Raw genomic sequence first — 20,948 nt, 5'->3', positions numbered from 1 at the left:
TATTTTTTCATTTGGAAGTTCAATTGCAGCAGCTTCACAAATCATTTCTATAGAAAGTTCCTTTCTATGCTCAATTCTTCTTATTTCAATCCATCAATTAAAAAAATTGCTTCTCCACTATGAATGGAATTTTTCCTTTCATAGAAGGATCCAAGTTCATAGTCAGGTATTGTGAGACAGCTACAGTCATTGTTTGTTAACCAGTGTTCAGCACTATAGTTTTATAACATAATAAGAGGGAAATATATTCTTATTTGTTTGATATACCCTGGACATTCAAAGATATAGTGTTTAGAAAAGTTTCATTAGCTGTTTATTCATCATTAGTCCTAGGCCCAGGATTGGTATTGTTTGCATATCACATAACCTAGCTACATTTGGACTGTTGTATAAATTAGAATTGGAACCGTTTTGGGCGTATAAGCCTGTGGTACTTTTCTGTAAGTTGAGTAATTCTCATTGATTAAATAAATAAATAAATATCCATTCCTATCTTTGGACCTATTAAAAGAGTTATTTATGAAAAATTGCATGGCTGAAGAGGAATGATTTTAGGACTAACTTGACTTTTATGATCTAAATATTTATTTATACAATTGAGAATTTCATTGCCAATGAGCTTCTTACCAATTCTACCCAGGTATATATTAATTGTATATATCCTAATAGAATAAGATTCTTGTGCAGATTTAACTTAGTTGAGCTTGTAAGTAGTGATAGAAATGAAGGAATTACATTTAAGATTTTATTTTTTGTTACATTTATTTATTTCCAATCACTCAATTACATACACTCTGTGAGTAGTGATGCGGTTTACTTTTAATTTCTACTTTTGATGTGTTTTATTCTTGATTTCATTTCAAAATGTTAATAACCTTAAAGCATTACTAAATCTCATAAGGAAATAATTGTGAAAGAAGCAAGCTAAATAGTACAAGTAATTATAATAATTCAAGTACAAGTTATAATTCTATAACTGACTTACCTTTCAAAGTTGAATTCAAAATTTGATCACTGCTTGAATAATCTTTTTGGACATTTTGACACAATCACAACATCACAAAGCACAATATCACTTTCACTCTGCACCTGCAGACAACAGACAGCTGACAGACAAGGACGAGACAAGAATATTCCATTCACAACAGAAACGGCGCGAACTTCAATACATAACCTCAAATCAAGTTCAGTCTGAATAAATGGCGCGAACGCTCAGACCCAAGGGAGTGAACTATTATACTGCATTACACAAATGCCATCACATGATAGGTCTGTGGAGCTACTAAAGATGCTTGGACCATCTTACCTGAACGTACAAACATGAGTTGTAAAGATTTATACAAAAGACCAACTTTGTGTTAAGGAATGAACCTATATATATATATATATATTATATATATATATATATATATATATTATATATATATATAATATATATAAACTCATGTTATTTTAATTATCAGCTGCATACTGCTTTATATTACTGAAAGTTGATTACCCTGATCTACTCTCAGCCTACTTCATTTTATTAATCAATAATTTGATCTTATCTACCTATATAATTATTTTACCCTATCAATTCTCTGTTTTTTCTCTTAAATATATATATTAATTAGAACTTTTACAATATTACCACTAATAAATAAATCCTTAGTATAGTATTATTGATTTAATTAATGTTTTGTTGGAGAGTTAGTGGGGACGATATTTTTAATATTCTTTCTGAAAATGGAAATTGATATGTCCAAACCTCTGTCAAATTATGTAGATGCATAACAATATAATTATCTATAGCTATTATATTACAAATCACTTTTTCATATCTCATACAGTTCAATAATTATTTTCTTAGTCTAAATTATGTAAATTCATCTATAATTCTGCTGTATTGTAAGCTATTGTATATAAGTGTATAAGCCAGTATATATTGTAATCAACATAAATAAAGTACTCAATCAATCAATCAATCAATTTTGAAGAAAAAGCTCTCAGTAGAACAAAACTGGAACCAACCCTTTGGTAGAGATATGTTAACGATATTATCTTTATCATTTGGCCTCATGGTAAAGAAGAACTCTTCGAATTCCTCAATCAGCTGAACCAGATACACCCCAAAATACAGTTCACTCTACCCTTCTTAGACATTCCAATCACGAGAAAAAAATGGCAGTCTAGAACACTCTGTATACCGAAAACCAACCCATACAAATAGATACCTGAATGCACTATCCCATCATCAGCCCGCACACTCCTTCTCTGTAGTCAATAATCTAATCTTTCGATCTCTTCATCTCATGGACGAGAAAAAGAAAGAAGATGAGATCAAGACAATCAAATCCATACTGGAGTGTAATGGCTACAATAATAGAATGGTCGAAAAATCATTGGAAAAACAACTGACACCTCCAATCCCTGAAGAAAAACTCAAGGAAGAGAAAGCATTCGAAAAAACCGTCCTTCTTCCATACATCAGGGGTACTACTGACCGTATTGGAAGAATACTGAGAAATATCAAATCAAACCAGTCTACAAACCTCTCCAAACTATTTAGAAATTTCTAAAGAAACCCTTTCAGAGATTAGAACTAGAAAATCAGGGAGTCTATGGTATTCCCTGCCTGAATTGTGACAAGATGTATGTAGGTCAAACAAATAGAAGAATATCAGCCAGGATAGAGGAACACAAATTGAACATAAAAAACAAACAATCTACTCCAGCCCTTTACAGCATTTAAGATTTTCGGGTTAGGATTGTTCGAGAGGCCCTAGAAATAGAGAACAAGGGAGCCTTAACAAAAGAGATGACAGTACAAATATCTCTTCCCTTTGGAAAATCATTCTCAACACAGCACAAAAGCCAGACATTTCTTCGGGAATTCCATTCATTCAGCAGCGCCAGGCCAAACACATGGAAGAAGGAGAGGGGTGGAGGTACTCCCTTCGAACACATGGAATAACTTCCAAACACACGCAGGAGTCAGTGTAGCTAAAACTGCGCTCAGAGGATATCATTTGTTATAATGGGGAAACGCCAGCAAGTAAGTCTTTTGCTTGCTTGGTTTAAAGTATGTTCCATCGTAGAAGCGAGTTTTTGAAAATCTGAATTGAATTGAATTGAAATCTGAGTCTGAATTGAAAAAGTGGTATCCTCTGTGTAAAGTATTGACTGAGATGTCACTGATAATGGAAGATCATTTATCATCAGGGTGAACAGTACAGGTCCAAGGATAGAGCCCTGAGGAACGCCAAACTTGATCATTTTTACCTTAGATTTAGTATGACCTACATAGACTATTTGCTTACAGTCAAATAAGTATGACCCAATTAACATGAGGCTTACACTGTTCATACCGTAGAGACCAAGTTTATTCAGCAGGATTCTGTGGTCGACACAATCGAATGCCTTGCTGAGGTCACCAAAGGTAGCCTGAGCAAATTGACCTGTTTCAAAAGCATCCAACACTTTTTTATTCAGAGCATCTATTGCAGATGCGGTAGATCTACTTTTTATAAAACCAAACTGAGCTTCACTTAAAATGTGCTGTTCACTTGGGTAATTCGAGATCTGGATTTTCATTACTGACTCAAAGATCTTTGAAAATATAGGAACTAATGATATGGGGCGAAAACTAGATGGACAATCTTTTGGTCCCTTTTTATAAACTGGTACTACTCTTGATAATTTGAGTATAGATGGAAACACTCCTTCCGTTGTATATATATATATATATATAGCAATAGTACATTGAGCAGTCAATGCTCTGCTTTGGAGGTAATACATCTGTATTCAAAAGTTACTTTCACCCACCTCTTGATACAAGCACTGGTGAATGGGAAGTTGGTCAACTTTACCAGCTGTAATCCAATACCAAATGTTGAGGCAGGCTACAACAATACTCTGAACTATCATGCACAAAAACTATCAAATTATATCGTGAAGAAATCAGTAACAACTGACCCGGCACTGACACATCAGGAGCTAACATCAGGTTGGATTGAGTTGTTGGTGGTGTAGGCGGTATAAGTCTATGTTGTTCTTCTAATGGTTGAGCCGGTGGCTGTTGCTGAGCTGGGGGTGCTTGCTGCTGAGCTGGAGGTGGTTTTTGCTGGGCTGTAGGAATCTAAAGCGTCTCAGTAGTTTTTTCCAGCTGTTCAGTTAGTGGTTTGAAATATTTTGCATGTTGCTCCTCTGACAATTCTCTTCCAAGTGTGAGCTCCTTAGGCCAGTTTCACACGGCAGAATCCTGGCTCCTGAAAATCATATTATGGAAGATCATATTTCACATTTTGCAGCTCTCCTGTGCTTCTACATGGGGATCCTACAAATAAGCCGACGGATCTAACAATCACGCCGACGTTTGCTCAAAGTAGGACTCATCACTTTTTCTCAAAGTCTAACTTCTTTAAAATCATAGATAGAAGATTTCTGATTTCGGATTTGGATTCAGCCACCCCAAATTCTTTAAAGTGTAAGTCCCATTTTCAAAAATCTGGTGTGGTACACTCACACAACTTTCCTTGCTCATTGAACTGTAAGCCTCATTCTCAAACGAGAATAATTTAGGGGAATAACATAATGATGATAGGCGGCAACATATTTGAAACTACGATCAGACTACTGTATATGTGTATATATGATTGTTTTCAGAATACTTTTTCCTTTGTGTAAATTGTGAAATTCGATGATCTTCTTAAAAGTCGTCAAAACAGCTGTTCTACAGATAAAATATCTTGACTATGACTGTGTTCTTTTTATAAACTGCTCTACCTACCTACAGTTACTATATTACCCACAGTATGGCCATTGACTGTCACGCTTCTGATTGGCTAGCTCGGTACATGGTACAAATCCGCCATAAAGATTCTAAACAAACTTTCAAGTCCTATCTTATAGCATTAGACATTTGTAACTTATCACTTATTTAACCGATTGTAAACATTATTATGAACTTAAGTTGAGTTTGATATATCATTTCCGAAGAGAAATTGATTGGACTTTAATATAAACAAGGAAGATAACTTAAAAAAACACTAATAAAGCTTGAAACATCAATTTTCCTTCCCACGGACTCCTCGCGGACCACTTCTAGAGCTGTCGCGGACAACTTATTGGGAACCAGTGATTTATTAATCTATAAAAATATGTAGAAATATGAATTTCAATTTTGTGTATTTCCTCATCCCATTTATTGGATCAGACTTCAAATAATCCTATTTCAAAATATTTTTTTTGGCTCAATTGAATATAACATTTTATGAAATATTTAACCATGATTAAGTGCTGATCAAAGACGTCTTGACTTCTCTGATTGATTCTCTTCAGTACTGAGTACCCTACCCATAACATGTTGGTACAATAGCTATTGATATGATTTTCGTGTTGCCTTACCACGAGCAGTGGTTAAGATTAGAAATATCACTTAATATAAACAATAATGGTTATGTGTGTTATTTTTCAATTTCTTACATTTTTATAGGAACTGAAAAAATAAAAAATGTCATTCCATTCCAACTAAAACGAAACTGATGTCTGTGTATTAGAACTGCTGAGTGGATAATGCATACTGAGAAAGTCATGAATAGTCCAGACCAGCCTGGTGACTCTGATGCTTTTGACACCGGAATCTCGTTTTATTTTTATTAAAGAATGAAAACCATGTATCATAGTGAAAAGCAGTTCTATACTTTGTATTATTATATGAGTAGTGATTAACATAATCATGGCTTGTCGATTTTAGTCGCTGAGCTGAATCCTCAGTTGTAGAACTATGGACCAAGTGCGAGCTTTTGCTTTCTATGTCGTATACCATCGACACAAACTTCGGCTTTTTTGTTGTTCGATTTTTTGCTGTTCTTATGAATTCTGTTGAATCAAACATAATGATATTTAACAAGTTGCGCTGAACCTGGTAGAGTTCATAGGAACGGTGAAAATCAATTTTACGGAAATCGGTGTGCATGTAACTGGATTCAGAAGATTAATACGATAATGTGTTTTATCATAATTCCATGATTATCACAGAAATGTTTAAGTGAAAACATTGGGCGCAAACCTACTGCCATGAGGAGACAAATGAATTCATGAAAAGCTTGATTGCTTGAATAGTGATCTGGATATCTGTTACACGTTATTACTTCAAGACATAATATGTGTTTGTCAATCGGCAGGAAAACGTTGGTTTTTCGAAGTTATCTTACTCCCTTATTTTTGGGTATTTTCAGAAATCAAGAAAAATATCCCACCAAATTTCCTACACAAAAATAGTGTTAGTTGTATTATAATAGCTACAGTACATAAAATGTACTCTATAGTACAGTACCTGTTCGTTTTTACCATATAATTATATGATAATAGAAAACTTTACTAAAAACAGTCATAACTTCCTTGTTTTCGGATATTTTCGAAAATGGGACTTTCGCTTGAAAGAACTTGGGGTCGCTGATTCCAAATCTGAAATCAGAGTCTTTCTATCTTCATTTTCAAGAAAGATAGTTTTTGAGAATAAGTGGTGACTGGAGAGATGTAGAATCACCATGTGAAAGCGGCGATTTGTCCGCTAGTATCTCGACCCAAGCCGGTTTCTGCTTGCCTCGAAGGGAAAAGACGTGACAAAAGGAGGTTCCTGGCTCGGGGTCACCATGTGAAATTTGACTCAATGTATCTCGACAAAAAAACGTGAACACTGTTCAGTGTTCAAGTTGCACGTCTCCTATCGTGTGAAAGTAGCCTTATGCTTTCACTCGATGTTACGTCTTAGCTTTGCAATCTCCTTGATGGTGGGAGCAACCTCCTTCAAGGTCTTCTCCTGCTTGCATCACAATAACAGACTGATCCTCTACCAGGCTTACACTTGAAGAAGACATTTTCCCTGAAAACTGGAAGTTTGCTCTGGTTCGCCCTCTAAATAAAGTTCCATCACCCAATAAAGTTTAGGATTTTAGACCAATCAGTATTTTACCTGCATTGTCCAAAGTGCTAGAAAGACTCATTCATGCTCAAGTTGTAAAATCTCTAGACAACAATAGTAAGCTTCATAACTTTCAATCAGGCTTTAGAAAATTCCATTCAACTGAAACAGCTCTGCTTTGTGTCACTGATGATATAAGGTTAGCTATGGACCAAAGAAAATGCACCATCATCACCCTATTTGATTTCTCTAAAGTATTAATTTGATACTGTTGATCAAACAGTCCTTCTGAATAAATTGGCTATTCTTGGTTTCAGTCACAACTCATTAGTTTGGTTTGAATCCTATCTTTTAGGTAGGAAACAATGTGTATCTGTCGGTGACAAAAAGTCTACTTGGAAAAACGTTATGCATGGAGTACCACAAGGTTCAAATTTAGGCCCTCTCCTCTTCACTTTGTATGCTAATGACCTTTCTTCCATTATCAAATTCTCCAGTTTCCATACTTATGCAGACGACCATCAAATCTATTTAAGCTGTCCCATAACAAAAATTAATGAAACAGTTGGAATAATGAATCAGGATATGATAATGAATTCGATAGTGGAATGGACAATGAAAAATGGCCTTAAGCTTAATCCCATCAAAACACAACCCATTATAATTGGATATTCTCGTCTTATAAAAAAAATTGACCTTGAATCGATTCACAAAATTTGTGTAGACGGTAATGACATTCCTTACTGTAGCTCAGTTAGAAATGTTCGTTGCAGTCACCTTGGCAACCGTGTTCATATGATAGTATCCATGTAGGGCTAGCCTAAATCAATATTATCAATATAATAGATTTATAATATCATTCATTCCTATTGAAGCTATTGTAGGTTAGAAACTTGAAGCCCACCTGGAAGTTTGTTGACATGATTTGTACTCACTCACTTGCCATTCATCAACACTTGGAAAACAATATTACTGAGTCTAATAGCTATTCGAAACAATTGGAATGACTGATTTTGAACATCGCTATAATTGAATTCAAATAAATCATCACAAACGGTCCATCCAATGCCGGCTACTGTATAGTAAACATTAGAAATTTTAGACCTTGCCACAGACTACAGCACCTCACAATTAGTGGAAAGTATATGTTTTCTATCACTCCAGACTATAGTTGACTTGACAAGCCAGAGGAGATGTTTTCCTATTGCCGTGAAGTCGATTTAGGCACTCAATGGTGAAAAAATCAGATCGACTAGAGTCGACTTACGCAGAAAAAAAATGATTCTCTCATTCAAAATATGAAACTATAGGCTATGAGCTGCTACGTGTGCACCACCAAATAATAATCAACAGCATATATAATAATCAGTGCAATGGATCAAGTGGAAGCTCAGCTTCTCCATAATTCCATGGAATTTCAAGATCTTCAATTCCACTTATTCGAACACTCCTTGAAAACACCATACACATCTTCAACAGCATCTACTCATATAACTAGTGTTATTTTCAATGATTGTTTTTGAATGTTTGAAAATTGAAATTTGTAAGAGTGTTTTATCCGAAGAAGGAATCTCACAATATCACCAGCAGTTGTTCAAATAATTAAGACATCAATATTTTCTGCTAAGACACATTAAAAAAAACAACAAAAAAACGAGAGAAACTCAATAGCATTTCGTCTTTGTGACGTTGATGCTTGATGAGTATTCAATATAATAATATTATCTTATAAATACATTTTTTTTTGAAATTTTGATGAATATGAATGTTATCAGAATAGACACCATACTTAACTGTATGTTAGGGAGAATTGCTGACAATTCTTAAAATATTTGTTTCAGCCCCACATCAGGATTGTTTCAATAATGTGCAACCCAGCTCTAACCGACCAACATTGGAAAGAAATGTCAGAGCTCGCACAATTGGATTTGACTCCAGACGCCGGTACCACGCTCCAAAAGTTGGTCAATCTCAACTTGGAAAGTTTGTTTGACCAGTAAGTTGGACATTAGTGTCTTCCGCTAACCTAACGGCCTTATCATGACGTGCCAAATCTGTGTCGCTGATTACTGACTTCCAGCAGAACATAGTATTATACGTTTGAAATATTTTCCACTGAACACATGTAAAAAAATCCTAGTTGTTGTTCTCAGGCGACTAGCAGCAGTCGGATATGGTTAAGGAGGGGGTGGAGGAAACGAGTTGCTCTTGGCACAATTCAATTCAATTTATTTCCACACACACACACATACAAGTTTAATACAGAGAAAAACAAAAAGAATACATGCAAACAACAATCAACAACAATACACATTAAAACAAAATAAAAAGGAAGTGGTGCAAAAAAAAGGATGACAGATTGAAGGGTTTTTTCGACTATGGATATCCATGTACTGAGAAAACCTTCAATCCTAGAGAAAAAGGTATCAGGAAAAGTAAATAGACGGTAGATATGAAAGGATGGGATGGGGGAAGAATAATAAGGGAAGGATGAAAAAAAGAAACCGATAGGACCAGGTGTCACATAGGTCACCAGGTCTTCATTTCTTCTAGAACTTTGGTGGAGGAGCTATGGTGATTCATAAGAATAATTTTCAAAAACAGAATAGTCTTGGCCCTGAGATGCCTTTTGCCATTATATTGGAGAAGATATGAGATAGGATATAACTTCACATTGTCCGTTGTAGAAAAGGTTGAATAAGCCATAACTTGACATTGTCCGTTTTGGGGAAGGGAAGAATAGTTCCTAAAGAAACACTGCCCCTTGTAGAAAAGGTAGAATAGGCCGTGAATAAACCCTGCCCCTTTTAGGAAAGGGTAGAATAGGCTATAAATGAACACTGTCCCTTCTAGGAAAGGGAAGAATTGACCGTGAATAAGCACTGCTACTTTTAGGGAAAGGAAAATTGGGAATCTCCAAGTGATCTCCAGTTTTAGGCCTGAGAGATACTAACAGGAAATAACTCACCACTGTTTCACTTTTACTCACGGTACCTCAGCCAATGTGCTAATAGGGAGCAGCTTTTCTGGCCCATGTTGAAGGCCGGTGGTCACTCACCAATCAGGAGCTGTTGACTCTTCAACAAGAGCTGGTGCTGGAACAGAGCGACCGGCGCTTGGAATGAGCGCTCTATTCAAATGCCCAGGAGGGATGTAGACCACTCAACGATGCGGGAGGGGAAGCACGCTGTCATGAGCAGGTGTGGTGGGAGAACATTTCAGTGATGAGGCATGCAGGCTAGGTGACTATTGTGGCTTGGAAATTATGCTGATAAATTAATTCGAGTAGGTTTATGATGGGGTTTTGAAAACGAGACAGGATCGCACTACCCATCCGCTGGGTAAATGTTCCATGAAAGTTCAAAAAGGTTCATCCTTCAACTCTCCACTTCTATACTCTATTGCTCTCTGATTACCATTATTATTGGTCCCTTCTCTTTGCTGTAAGGCACCTATAGCTGGTAGCGAGCTTAAACTTTTTGTTTCTTACAAGTTACAAAATGTGAGAAGCAATTAAATTTGTAACTATCATTTTTCGCAATTCAATCCAAATTGTGATTAAATAGGCGTACTTGTAATTGTATTGGTTTAATGTATAGGTCTGATAGTAAATTTGATGGAACTCAACAATGCTCGCAAGCTGTGTACTGGCGTAGCTCTGTGAGGTTCCTCTCATCATTCTTCACTACTACACTCTATTTTTTTCTATTTCCGCTATCTGATCAATCATCTATGAACACTATTCTTTATCTATGTTACCATCGAAATTAAAAAAGTATGGGATGTCCAAAAATGAATTATTTGAGGATGGATTTCTAGAATTAACTTTCTCACCCTCAAATTCTCCAGTGATGTGGGGATATCATACCAGTTCATTCCAGTAAAAATCACTACTTGCTGACTGCATCTTGTGCAAGCAAGATGACAGATCTCATAACTATGGTCTCGGTCAGTGTGACACATTTTATCTTCCCTACTACACTACAACATGGAGTTTATTCGATGTTCATGTATAACTGCATTTAGAGAATACATATCAAAGACTGGTATGGAACGTTTTTTGATAGAACATAAATAAAACCTTATTGTTATTCTGCAATACGGGAGTTTAATTTCTATGTTTAGGGGGGAGGGGAAGTATTCTGTGACTTATAAAGTTTTCTTATAATAGTTCATGGTGCTAGTCTTATTATTTACACTAAATACATGGTCTTGGATTAACTAAATCTGTACGGATCATCAATTAATAGTAATGTATGTGCTTATACAATCACTGAAGGCTACGACAATAGCTGGCTGGCACCGACTGGGAAACTTGTGATTTGTCAATAGGCCACGAAAATGTTGAAATTTAATAACAATAGGCGACCGCTCAAGGATGACTAAAATTTTTACATGTCCATGTATTGTTTTCGGCGGCTCCGTCTCGTTTCCAAAACCCGGCTTTATTCATAAAAATCAAGCACATGGCCTGACCTTATTGTCATTCAACGCTGCAAAAACTGATTAGCGATGATTCTACCCGTGTTTCTGTTCCAACATTTTTGGCTTTTTTGTATTAGGCTCAGGTTTCAACTTGCAATTCACTCTATCCATGATATTATCATTTGTATTCTCTATTTACAGTGAAAGTGTATCTACTTCACTCTGGAAAAATACTTTTATATCGGTTCCAGGTTTGAAATAATAAGTATTGGGGCTACCAAAGAGCTTCAATTACAGATTAATCTCAAGAAAATGTATTCCGAATGGACCAGCATTACATTTGTTACTAAATTCTCAAGGTAAATTTTATATAGTCTAAATGGACTATATGCATTATTGTGGATCCACAATTCACTTTCCCATTAATAACAACATTTTCACATTAATAATTATAATTTTTCTGGATGTTTACATCCAGATAAGTTTGTAAAAACATTATAAATTTTTGTAAATTTCCAATAATACATTTTCAGATACAGAGTTTTTAAAGATGATGCCTCACTATACAGAGTGAATGAAATGTTCAAGAAATAATCAATAATAAAAATAATAATAGCTTTATTGACATTCATGAAATGAACAAAGCCTCTCAATTGAGGTAATTTTTGGTTGACAGTTACCAAAAAAAAACATCTTTGAAAACAAAATTTGCAATAATTATATTTACAAATTTTCCATGATTCTTTGCCACCTTCTCCGATCCCTGACTATTGTCGGATACATATCTCCCACGCATTGAGCGATCTCCTCCCTCCATCTAATGGATTATAAATTTGTATCAATTATTATTACATTCATACTCCTCGACGTATTCTATATTACCACATGTCACCATTACTTCCTCCTTGTTGAAATTTGTCATCACTCTCTTTTCGTTTGCATTCAATTGAAGGCCCATGCTTTCGCTGGCCTCTATCAATTCATTCAACATTTCCGTCATCTCCCCAGCACTTCCAGCAACCAACATCACATCGTAAGCAAACCGCAAGTTATTGCGTTTGCGTTCAACTTATTAATAATCAATAATAATAATGTGATAGATTTTTCATGGTATTGAATAATAATGTGGAAATCTTTGAAACGGTTTGAGATAACGATGTGCGGTTTTCGCCATTTATATTGTCTTGAAATTCCGTATTGATATCATGTATTGCATGACAACCTTCCCATTTAAAAAAATGAAGTTACATTGGAAATGGCAGACAAGATTTTCAAAGATACAGTAAAGTAGTATTTTTAATTTGAATAAGATCCTAAATCATATCCACCGAATCACATTTTTTATGAGATAATAAACCGTTCTCATACTTTTTTCTTCCGTTTCTGCTTTAATGGTATTGATAATTGATGTGAATATCTTCAAAATGGTTTGAGATATCGATATGTGGTTTTCGCCATTCATTTTTCTTGAAATTCTGTATTGAAATAATGAATCGCATGACCATCTTCCCATTCAAAAAATTAATTAATATTGAAAATGGCGGATTACCTTAGTTTTTTGGGGAAAGCAGTATATATACTGCTATATATCCCATACCTATAGGGCAAGGAAAGTAAAAATAAGAATGAAGAATGAATAAATATGTTTTCTCACACTTCTTGATATAAAAAACATCCAAAGGCTAACCTGTTATACGAAGTGTAACTTCATAAATCATAATTCGATATTCGGTAGCTCCAAAGTTGTAAATTCTAGCTTCACTAACAGTTCACACAGAATAAAGTCTGGGATGGATTGATAAGTGGTTAGATATCATCTGTGCTTCTAATTTACAAAATTATTTGGAGATTATGATGCATGAACATTCTCATAAACCTTAGCGTTTTGTAGGTAGGCTACGGTAATTTTGTAATACATGAATGAAGTTTTTTGAAGTTAAGTTATTCATTTCTAACTGTAGTACTAAAAAATTATTCATCCGTATCCATTTCATAATTGGCATTCTTCGTTTCCAGTGAGAAACACTGTTATATTGTTGATGACCTTGATGATATTCAGGCTCTACTTGACAATCATCTTGTCAAAACCTTATCAATGAGAGGATCAGCTTTCGTTAAACCTGTCAAAGGTGAGTAAACATCCTCCCAATTATTTCTATAAAATTTCCTCCAAGTGATAGCTGACGTATTTTGAAGTACAAGCAAATTCCTACTCGAATGAAGAGAATACTCTAGTATTGCATTATTGATAATATTAATTTCTGTGGATACTGAACCAGAGGAGTTTATTTATAAAATCTAGAACATTACATAAGAAATTCAATACTTCCAACATTATTCACAATGCTTTGTTTTAAACATGACACAAAATCTTTCGACTGATACCACTGAAAAATACCAGTGAAATGAACCAAATCTCATAAGAATCGAATACTGAGTTTGGCTGAAAATGCGTCATTTACAGACAAAATGCAAACGCATAAAATCCACATACATATTCAGACAAAAGCAAATTCAAAACAAAATCAGACATACTTAGAAGAAAAATACATACATATACTGACAAAAGTGGCCGAGTTGAAACGTAGATCCCATTATGATCGGTACCCTGTTATCTATTTCCATACCATTTTAAAAACAACCACATTTCTATTTTGGAACCTCCTCAGTACATCAACCACTTCTTGCTCCTTGGATCACACCTCTTCGTTTTGAGATTATGTTTAATCACAATTACCTGTATGCTGCCCTTAACGATATTCACTTGACAATCATTTTGTAAGAACTTTACCAATGAGAGGTTTATTTCCCCAGTGAACGAGGGCACAGTAGCCTGGAATATTGTGTGTAAAGGCGTTCTCCCATCAACATATTCAGGACTTCTTTGTTTAGATTTTTTTAGAATTGTAAAGCTTTTCTGATGAGGAGCCGCCCCTGCCACTATAATTCAGCTAAGAATCTCTCATATTTTCAATGTTTGGTTAACATACTAAACTAATAGTCAAGATTTGAATTACAATCGCTAGTAGGACTCATCGTTATAATAAATTAATTTATTCATTCAATGCTATTCTTTGAATGTTAAAAAAATAATTCTACGTGACTCCTCTGTTTATTTCATGTACTAGATGAAGTGAAATACTGGTATGATATGCTTCTTAAAATGAGTTCTGCTATCAGAGACTGGTATGGTATACAAAAAGACTGGCTCCATTTCCAAATGATATTCTCTTCGCCAGTCATAGCTCTGCAGTTGTCTGGAGAATCTAAACTGTTCCGGGTAAGTCGATCATTTTCAATGACATTCGGTTCATTCAGAATCTTCATGAAGAATTCAAAGTTAATCATTTATGTACCTCAGAGTGATGATAATGCATTAAACTTTTTTTTAATGCAGTAATAATTCAGTAACAAGGCTTTATTTGATAGAATAATAAGTCAACAGGATTTTTATTAATTGATTAGACTAAACCACACTATGGGAATCAAGGGTGCCCCCGTCTCTAAAAGTAGCATGTGTAGTTAACCAGACTGTTGGATTCATGGGTTTACATCCTTCTCTGGGAGATAAATCATAGTAATATGTCATAGTGTGCATAGTATAGATTGTTCGTTCTCCTTCAAGACTCCTCTTGGGCGCCTCATTGGCGGACGTGCTTGGTCTATAGACATCAAGTCTAAAGACTAATAAGCTAAGTTTTCTATCCTAATTTAAGAAATCACAAGGTGAATTTCTCATTAGAAACTCTTTATGCTATTGTTTATTTAATATGTACACTTATTGACTGCACTATTAAAGGAGCTAGATCAATCACTGCTCTGCTCTTTCACTGGACACCACATGTACAAACACAACACTCGCTCGAATGATATCCTCCTTTTAATTCAATTCAATTCAAATGATCTTTATTCCTTCTTTACAACATAGGTACTTTACAAAAATAACAAGCGAGACACATATAGTACACGGAATTCCCTCACAAAGACCAATCGTTTGCGTGTGGAGGAGAGTTCCATGGACAACACATTTGCAATCACAAAATTTTATTCATAATAATTACAAAGTAAATGAATATTTTTTTTTTAAATAAGTGAAATAAAGAAAGATAACTTATTCATAATGGGAGAGGATGGCTCTGAGACCGTGTCACGCTTGGTTACAAATATGAGAAAGGACTAATTTTTCATTGAAAAAAAGGAAAAAATAACATTTATATCGTGTCAAGAAAAATCACTTAATTATTTCAAGGAGTTTTATCTCTACAAGGGTTGTTGGCGGGTGTAAAGAGAGCAGAGAAGGGCTTCAGCTGCCACCCAGCCAATGCTATATAGCCACCTGTCGACACCCCTTCTATACACAGCCAAACAGCACACCTCGGCCTCTCAGATCTCATTTGGAATGTTTCTATATAAAATGTGTGATAAGTAATATGAATTTGATAGTTCTGACCCATGTGTCAATTGAGGAATTTCATAATATTATAGTTGGACCTATGGCGAGTTTCATAACGGGAATTAAAATTTGTTTCGCCAATTTGTATTTTTTTATGTGAATTGAAACTGATTTGATAAAAAGTTGTCTGATATTTAAAACCGGAAATTCTGAAAAAAGCAAGGTACTTGGGTATCTGTGATTTCTTTTCAGTATTTTTTTGATTATTGTTCTTTGTGTAACGGCTAGGGGTTGAACGGCAGTAGAGGAAACACCACCCCAAGCCAGGATGCCATACTGGATCAGCGACTGAGCATATGCAAAGTACACCATTCTGCACTGGTCTATGCTCATTACTTGGCTGATCTCAGGAAAAGCAAATAATAATTTTCTAAGTCTGCTCTTGACACACTAAATATGCTGCACCCAACTCAACTTGTTATCTATCATAACACCTAAGTATTTGTAGTAAGTAATCAACTCGTTCAAGGGAATGACAGCACAGTCCTGACTCCTTGCATTTTCGCATGAGTGCATCTTCAATATGAGTTGGCCAGGATCAGTTTGGTTTCTTGTTACAATTGGCATGTATTTAGTTTTTGTGACATTAACGGTCAGGCAGTTGTGATCAAACCAGTTTTTAATTCTTGCAAGGTCCAATGATGCACCGCAATAAGTCCTCTCCCATGTGCCCTCAGCTGACACCAACACCGTGTCATCAGTAAATAAGAAAAATTTTCCATTAGTTTGCAATTTGGAATATTATTCACATAGATGAGGAACAGAAGAGGTCCAAGAGTGCTACCTTGAACCACTCCAAACTCAACTGGTTCCGTTTCACTAAATTTTCCATCAATTGAAACGTACTGCTGTCGATTATCAAAGTAACTTTTGAACCACTGCAGTGAGTTGTTCTTGATGCCACACATCTCGAGTTTGGTGATAAGTTTAGATCTATCAACAGAATCAAAGGCCTTCGCCAAGTCTAAAAATGTTATTAAAACTTTATTTTTTATCTTAAAATTATTTGAAATATGCCGTGTCAAATCAAAAAAAGCATCAGAGGTGTTTTTTGATTTTTGAAACCCATATTGGTTTTCAGAGATCGAATCATTCTCATTCAAGTACTTGGATAATTGTTTCTTGACACATTTTTCAAGAATTTTGGACATTGTTACGAACAAAGAAATTGGCCTATGGTTTGACAAGACATTCTTTTGTCCTGAATTATATATTGGTATCACCTTGGCAGTTTTGAGAGCACACGGGAAACGGCCCACCGCAATGCTAAGATTGACTATGTGATGGATAGGTGAAATTAGTGAATCAAAGTTATCTCTGAAAACCCTAGTTGGGATACCGTCGTGGCCGGGGGCAGAACGGCCTTTTAGACTCTTGACTACATCAGCAATTTCTTGTCTTGAAACTGGCTGAAACTCGAATACAGTCTCCACTGCATGATCTTAATCTTTTATTTCTGGCGCACCCTGCACCATGATAGAACCAGCCAGGTTTACCCCAACTGTCGAAAAGTATTGGTTGAAATCATTGCAGATTTCTCCAATTCCTTCGGAGCTGTTTTTTTTCTCCACTTTGAGTAAAAGCGCTTATTGGAGAAGGTTGCTTATTGGCTGGACGACCCGAAATTTCATTAATCCAACAGTTTTCTTGGATTATGAGAAGATTCTTCAATTTTGTTTCTGTAGTATCTATGTTTGGCTTGTTTGATTGCAGAATGAAGAAAATTCCTGTATTGTTTAAACTCGTTCTTCAGAATTTGATTAAAAGGCTGTCTGTTTAGTTTTTTCCAAGTTTGTCACGATGCCGTATTGAGTTAACAAGTCCCGCACTGATCCAAGGCTTGATTTGGGGTTTTTTAGCTGAAAGTTTAATCACTGATGTTTTGGATTCAATAACATTCTGAAGAATGTTAGTGAATTGGTCAGCAGCCATATCAAAATCATTTTGATCAATGACGCTATCCCAATTTTGGCTTGGAAGAGATTTTGAAATTTCGTTCCAGTCTGTTCTTGAAACGAATTTATCAACATTCGTGGGTTTGAGTGAGTCAGAAGATACTAAATTCAAACATATGGCATAGTGATCTGTTATAGAGGACTGTAAGATAACGGATGATGCTTTGGAGGCACGCGGAAGTTTGATAAAATAGTGGTCAATACACGTGCCACTAGCGGAACGTGTGACTTTATCTATGCATGCCACATAACCCGCGCCGTTCAATACATCCACGTAACGTTCTTCAAGAGAGTTGGGAGCAACATTCAGTAAGTCGCAATTGATATCACCGGCTAATAGCTGAATAGAGCTATTTGAATGTTTATTACAATAAATTCCAAGTGCGTCTATGAAATCAGAGAGGCCGGAGTTCGGACTGCGATAGACGGATAGCTCGCATGTTGCACTCGCCCATTCAAACTTCAAACTCAAACAGGTGGCCAGGCCGCCAATTAAATGCTCGCTACATGTTACTGATAACTCGCTATCAATATAGACAACCAACCCATCACTCTGATTCAAGCTGTTATAAGTTCTGAATGAATTGTATCCTGGAATTGTAATTAAGTTACTTTCATCTTTTAGCCATGCTTCGGTTGAAAAAATACAATTAATTTATGCTCAAGTCCATGTAAAACAGTTAAAAATTCATCAATATTTCCACCGTAGCTTCGAATATTTTGGTGAATTACTGAAAACCCATGACACCGGCTATTCTCAGAGCCCTCCTCATCTCTAAATAAATATTTAAAATAATTAATGTCATTGCACTCTGTGCATTTAATGAATGGAAGATCCATTTCATCGAACACGTCTCTTATCATTTTTATGACAACTTACCCGGCCGCCTGGCATTCAATTAAACGGTACTGTACATTTGAGAGCAAACAAAATAAGAATAAAAAGACTCAATTATTTTAATTTGAAATAAATTAAAACTAACACTTTGGTGTAATATCGTAATTACAAAAAAAAATGTGATGTGAAAAAGCATAGGCTAACCGACGTTAAAAAAAAATAATAATAAAAAATTTAATTGAATTTTTTCATGCATACTGTATCGTTTCATTGAATAGCCTTATATAAAGCAGCTGAACAGAAAAATAAATTTACTTGAGTTAGTTAATTGAGAAGGGAAAGAGAATATATAAATTGTTAATAACAGATAATATTTCAATCGATTCTAGGTTTGAAAAATTGGAAAAATATAGTATTTAAGGTAAATTAAATAGATTATTCGATCATAAAATGTGTGTAGGATTTCACACTGTTTAGAGTTATATCTGGAACATGCTACACTATGTGATAATATATCGGAAAAATAAAGATAATGATTTCCATAAGAAGTGTAATTTATAAGTGGTCGGATTTTTCAGAACAGATTCTATTTCAAGTATTAAATCAAGTTAGATATAGCGTTGCTCTACTGAAGCTAATAGTAATTGCCAATGAAATCACAGCTAGACTTAATCTCTGCAATCGAAGATAGCTTGTTATTACAACGGTGTAATCAGTGCTTTATGATAACGAAATTTTCCAACTGTGGCAACAGCACGCCTCTAACTTCGTTTCATAGCATATTATCTCAATAAGTTGAATAGTCGAATATAGGGTATAATCATGCTTAGCAAATACCTATAAAGCCTATTCATAAAACACTTATTGACATGGGCTGCTTTTAAATTAATGAATAATCAATTTTAAATTAATTTTTATTAGCCTATTCATACCTTCAACTTTATTCACGTACAACTCTATTAGAATTGTTGGAAATAATATTATAGAGACTGTATAATCAGTCTCAATATATGTAATTAAACAGTCTCTATTGATAATAATGATGTAAGGAAATGCAGTATAATCTTTTATCGCATTCTTATCGTATTCAGCTGGCTCGGTTAATGCGTGGTGAATTCAAATCGGTACCTTTGACGCATAATTATAGACAATATAACAGGTACACAGGTACCTGAGTACCTATGTTAGTTGTATAATTTTAGATTTTATTTTATTATTTAATTATCTCGTATCACTGGTATACTAATAGTTCATTAAATGAGGTTTTTGTTAATAATCAGTTTTAACACTGCTAGCAACTTAAAAGATGATTATACTGCTCCATTCTATAGTTATTGAAAAGTTCACGCCAAAGTGCGAAAGAAAGTAGAGAAAAATGTATAGAGAAAAGACTTTTTGTCTAGGACATATTAAGATTTGAATAGAAGCAACAAAAGGGAAGGGTTTTTCGACAGAAATTATAGTATTGTACGTGAAAAATTAGTGTTGTAGGTATTATTGGTGAAAAACATTTAAAAGAAAAGCAGTTTGTTATAAGTAAAAGTAAAGTAGGCTATGACATACGAAACATTCACTTGAGTTTTCGATTGTTCTATGTATTAAAATTTTTGTTTGAAGGAATTCTTACGAGTTTTCAATTCAGAATGAAGAATATACTTAGGTAGAATATATAACTCGTTAATCACTGGTATACTAATAGTTCATTAAATGAGGTTTTTGTTAATAATCAGTTTTAACACTGCTAGCAACTTAAAAGATGATTATACTGCTCCATTCTATAGTTATTAAAAAGTTCACGCCAAAGTGCGAAAGAAAGTAGAGAAAAATGTATAGAGGAGGGACTTTTCGTCTAAGACGTATTAAGATTTGAATAGAAGCAACAAAAGGGAAGGGGTTTTCGACAGAAATTATAATATTGTACGTGAAAAATTAGTGTTGTAGGTATTATTAGTGAAAAACATTCAAAAGAAAAGCAGTTTGTTATAAGTAAAAGTAAAGTAGGCTATGACATACGAAACATTCACTTGAGTTTTCGATTGTTCTATGTATTAAAATTTTTGTTTGAAGGAATTCTTACGAGTTTTCAATTCAGAATGAAGAATATACTTAGGTAGAATATATAACTCGTTAATCACTGGTATACTAATAGTTCATTAAATGAGGTTTTTGTTAATAATCAGTTTTAACACTGCTAGCAACTTAAAAGATGATTATACTGCTCCATTCTATAGTTATTAAAAAGTTCACGCCAAAGTGCGAAAGAAAGTAGAGAAAAATGTATAGAGGAGGGACTTTTCGTCTAAGACGTATTAAGATTTGAATAGAAGCAACAAAAGGGAAGGGGTTTTCGACAGAAATTATAATATTGTA

The 20,948-nt window shown here is 34.8% G+C and overlaps 1 protein-coding gene across 1 annotated transcript in view; it reads left to right on the top strand.

Moving 5' to 3' along the window:
* The window catches only part of LOC120355001 (dynein heavy chain 12, axonemal-like), a 92,137-nt gene that overhangs the window by 67,449 nt on the left and 3,740 nt on the right, over positions 1–20,948 (top strand). The window contains exons 3-6 of the mRNA XM_039443224.1: positions 8,749–8,903; positions 11,584–11,691; positions 13,349–13,461; positions 14,461–14,612. Coding sequence (XP_039299158.1) covers positions 8,749–8,903; positions 11,584–11,691; positions 13,349–13,461; positions 14,461–14,612 — 528 coding nt within the window. The remainder of the gene's footprint in view (positions 1–8,748; positions 8,904–11,583; positions 11,692–13,348; positions 13,462–14,460; positions 14,613–20,948) is intronic.

The sequence above is a fragment of the Nilaparvata lugens genome, chromosome X (genome assembly GCF_014356525.2).
Source record: "Nilaparvata lugens isolate BPH chromosome X, ASM1435652v1, whole genome shotgun sequence".
NCBI classification, from domain to species: Eukaryota; Metazoa; Arthropoda; class Insecta; order Hemiptera; family Delphacidae; genus Nilaparvata; species Nilaparvata lugens.
The sequence above is the reverse complement of the archived record's forward strand: the minus strand, read 5'-3'. Positions and strand labels throughout refer to the sequence as shown.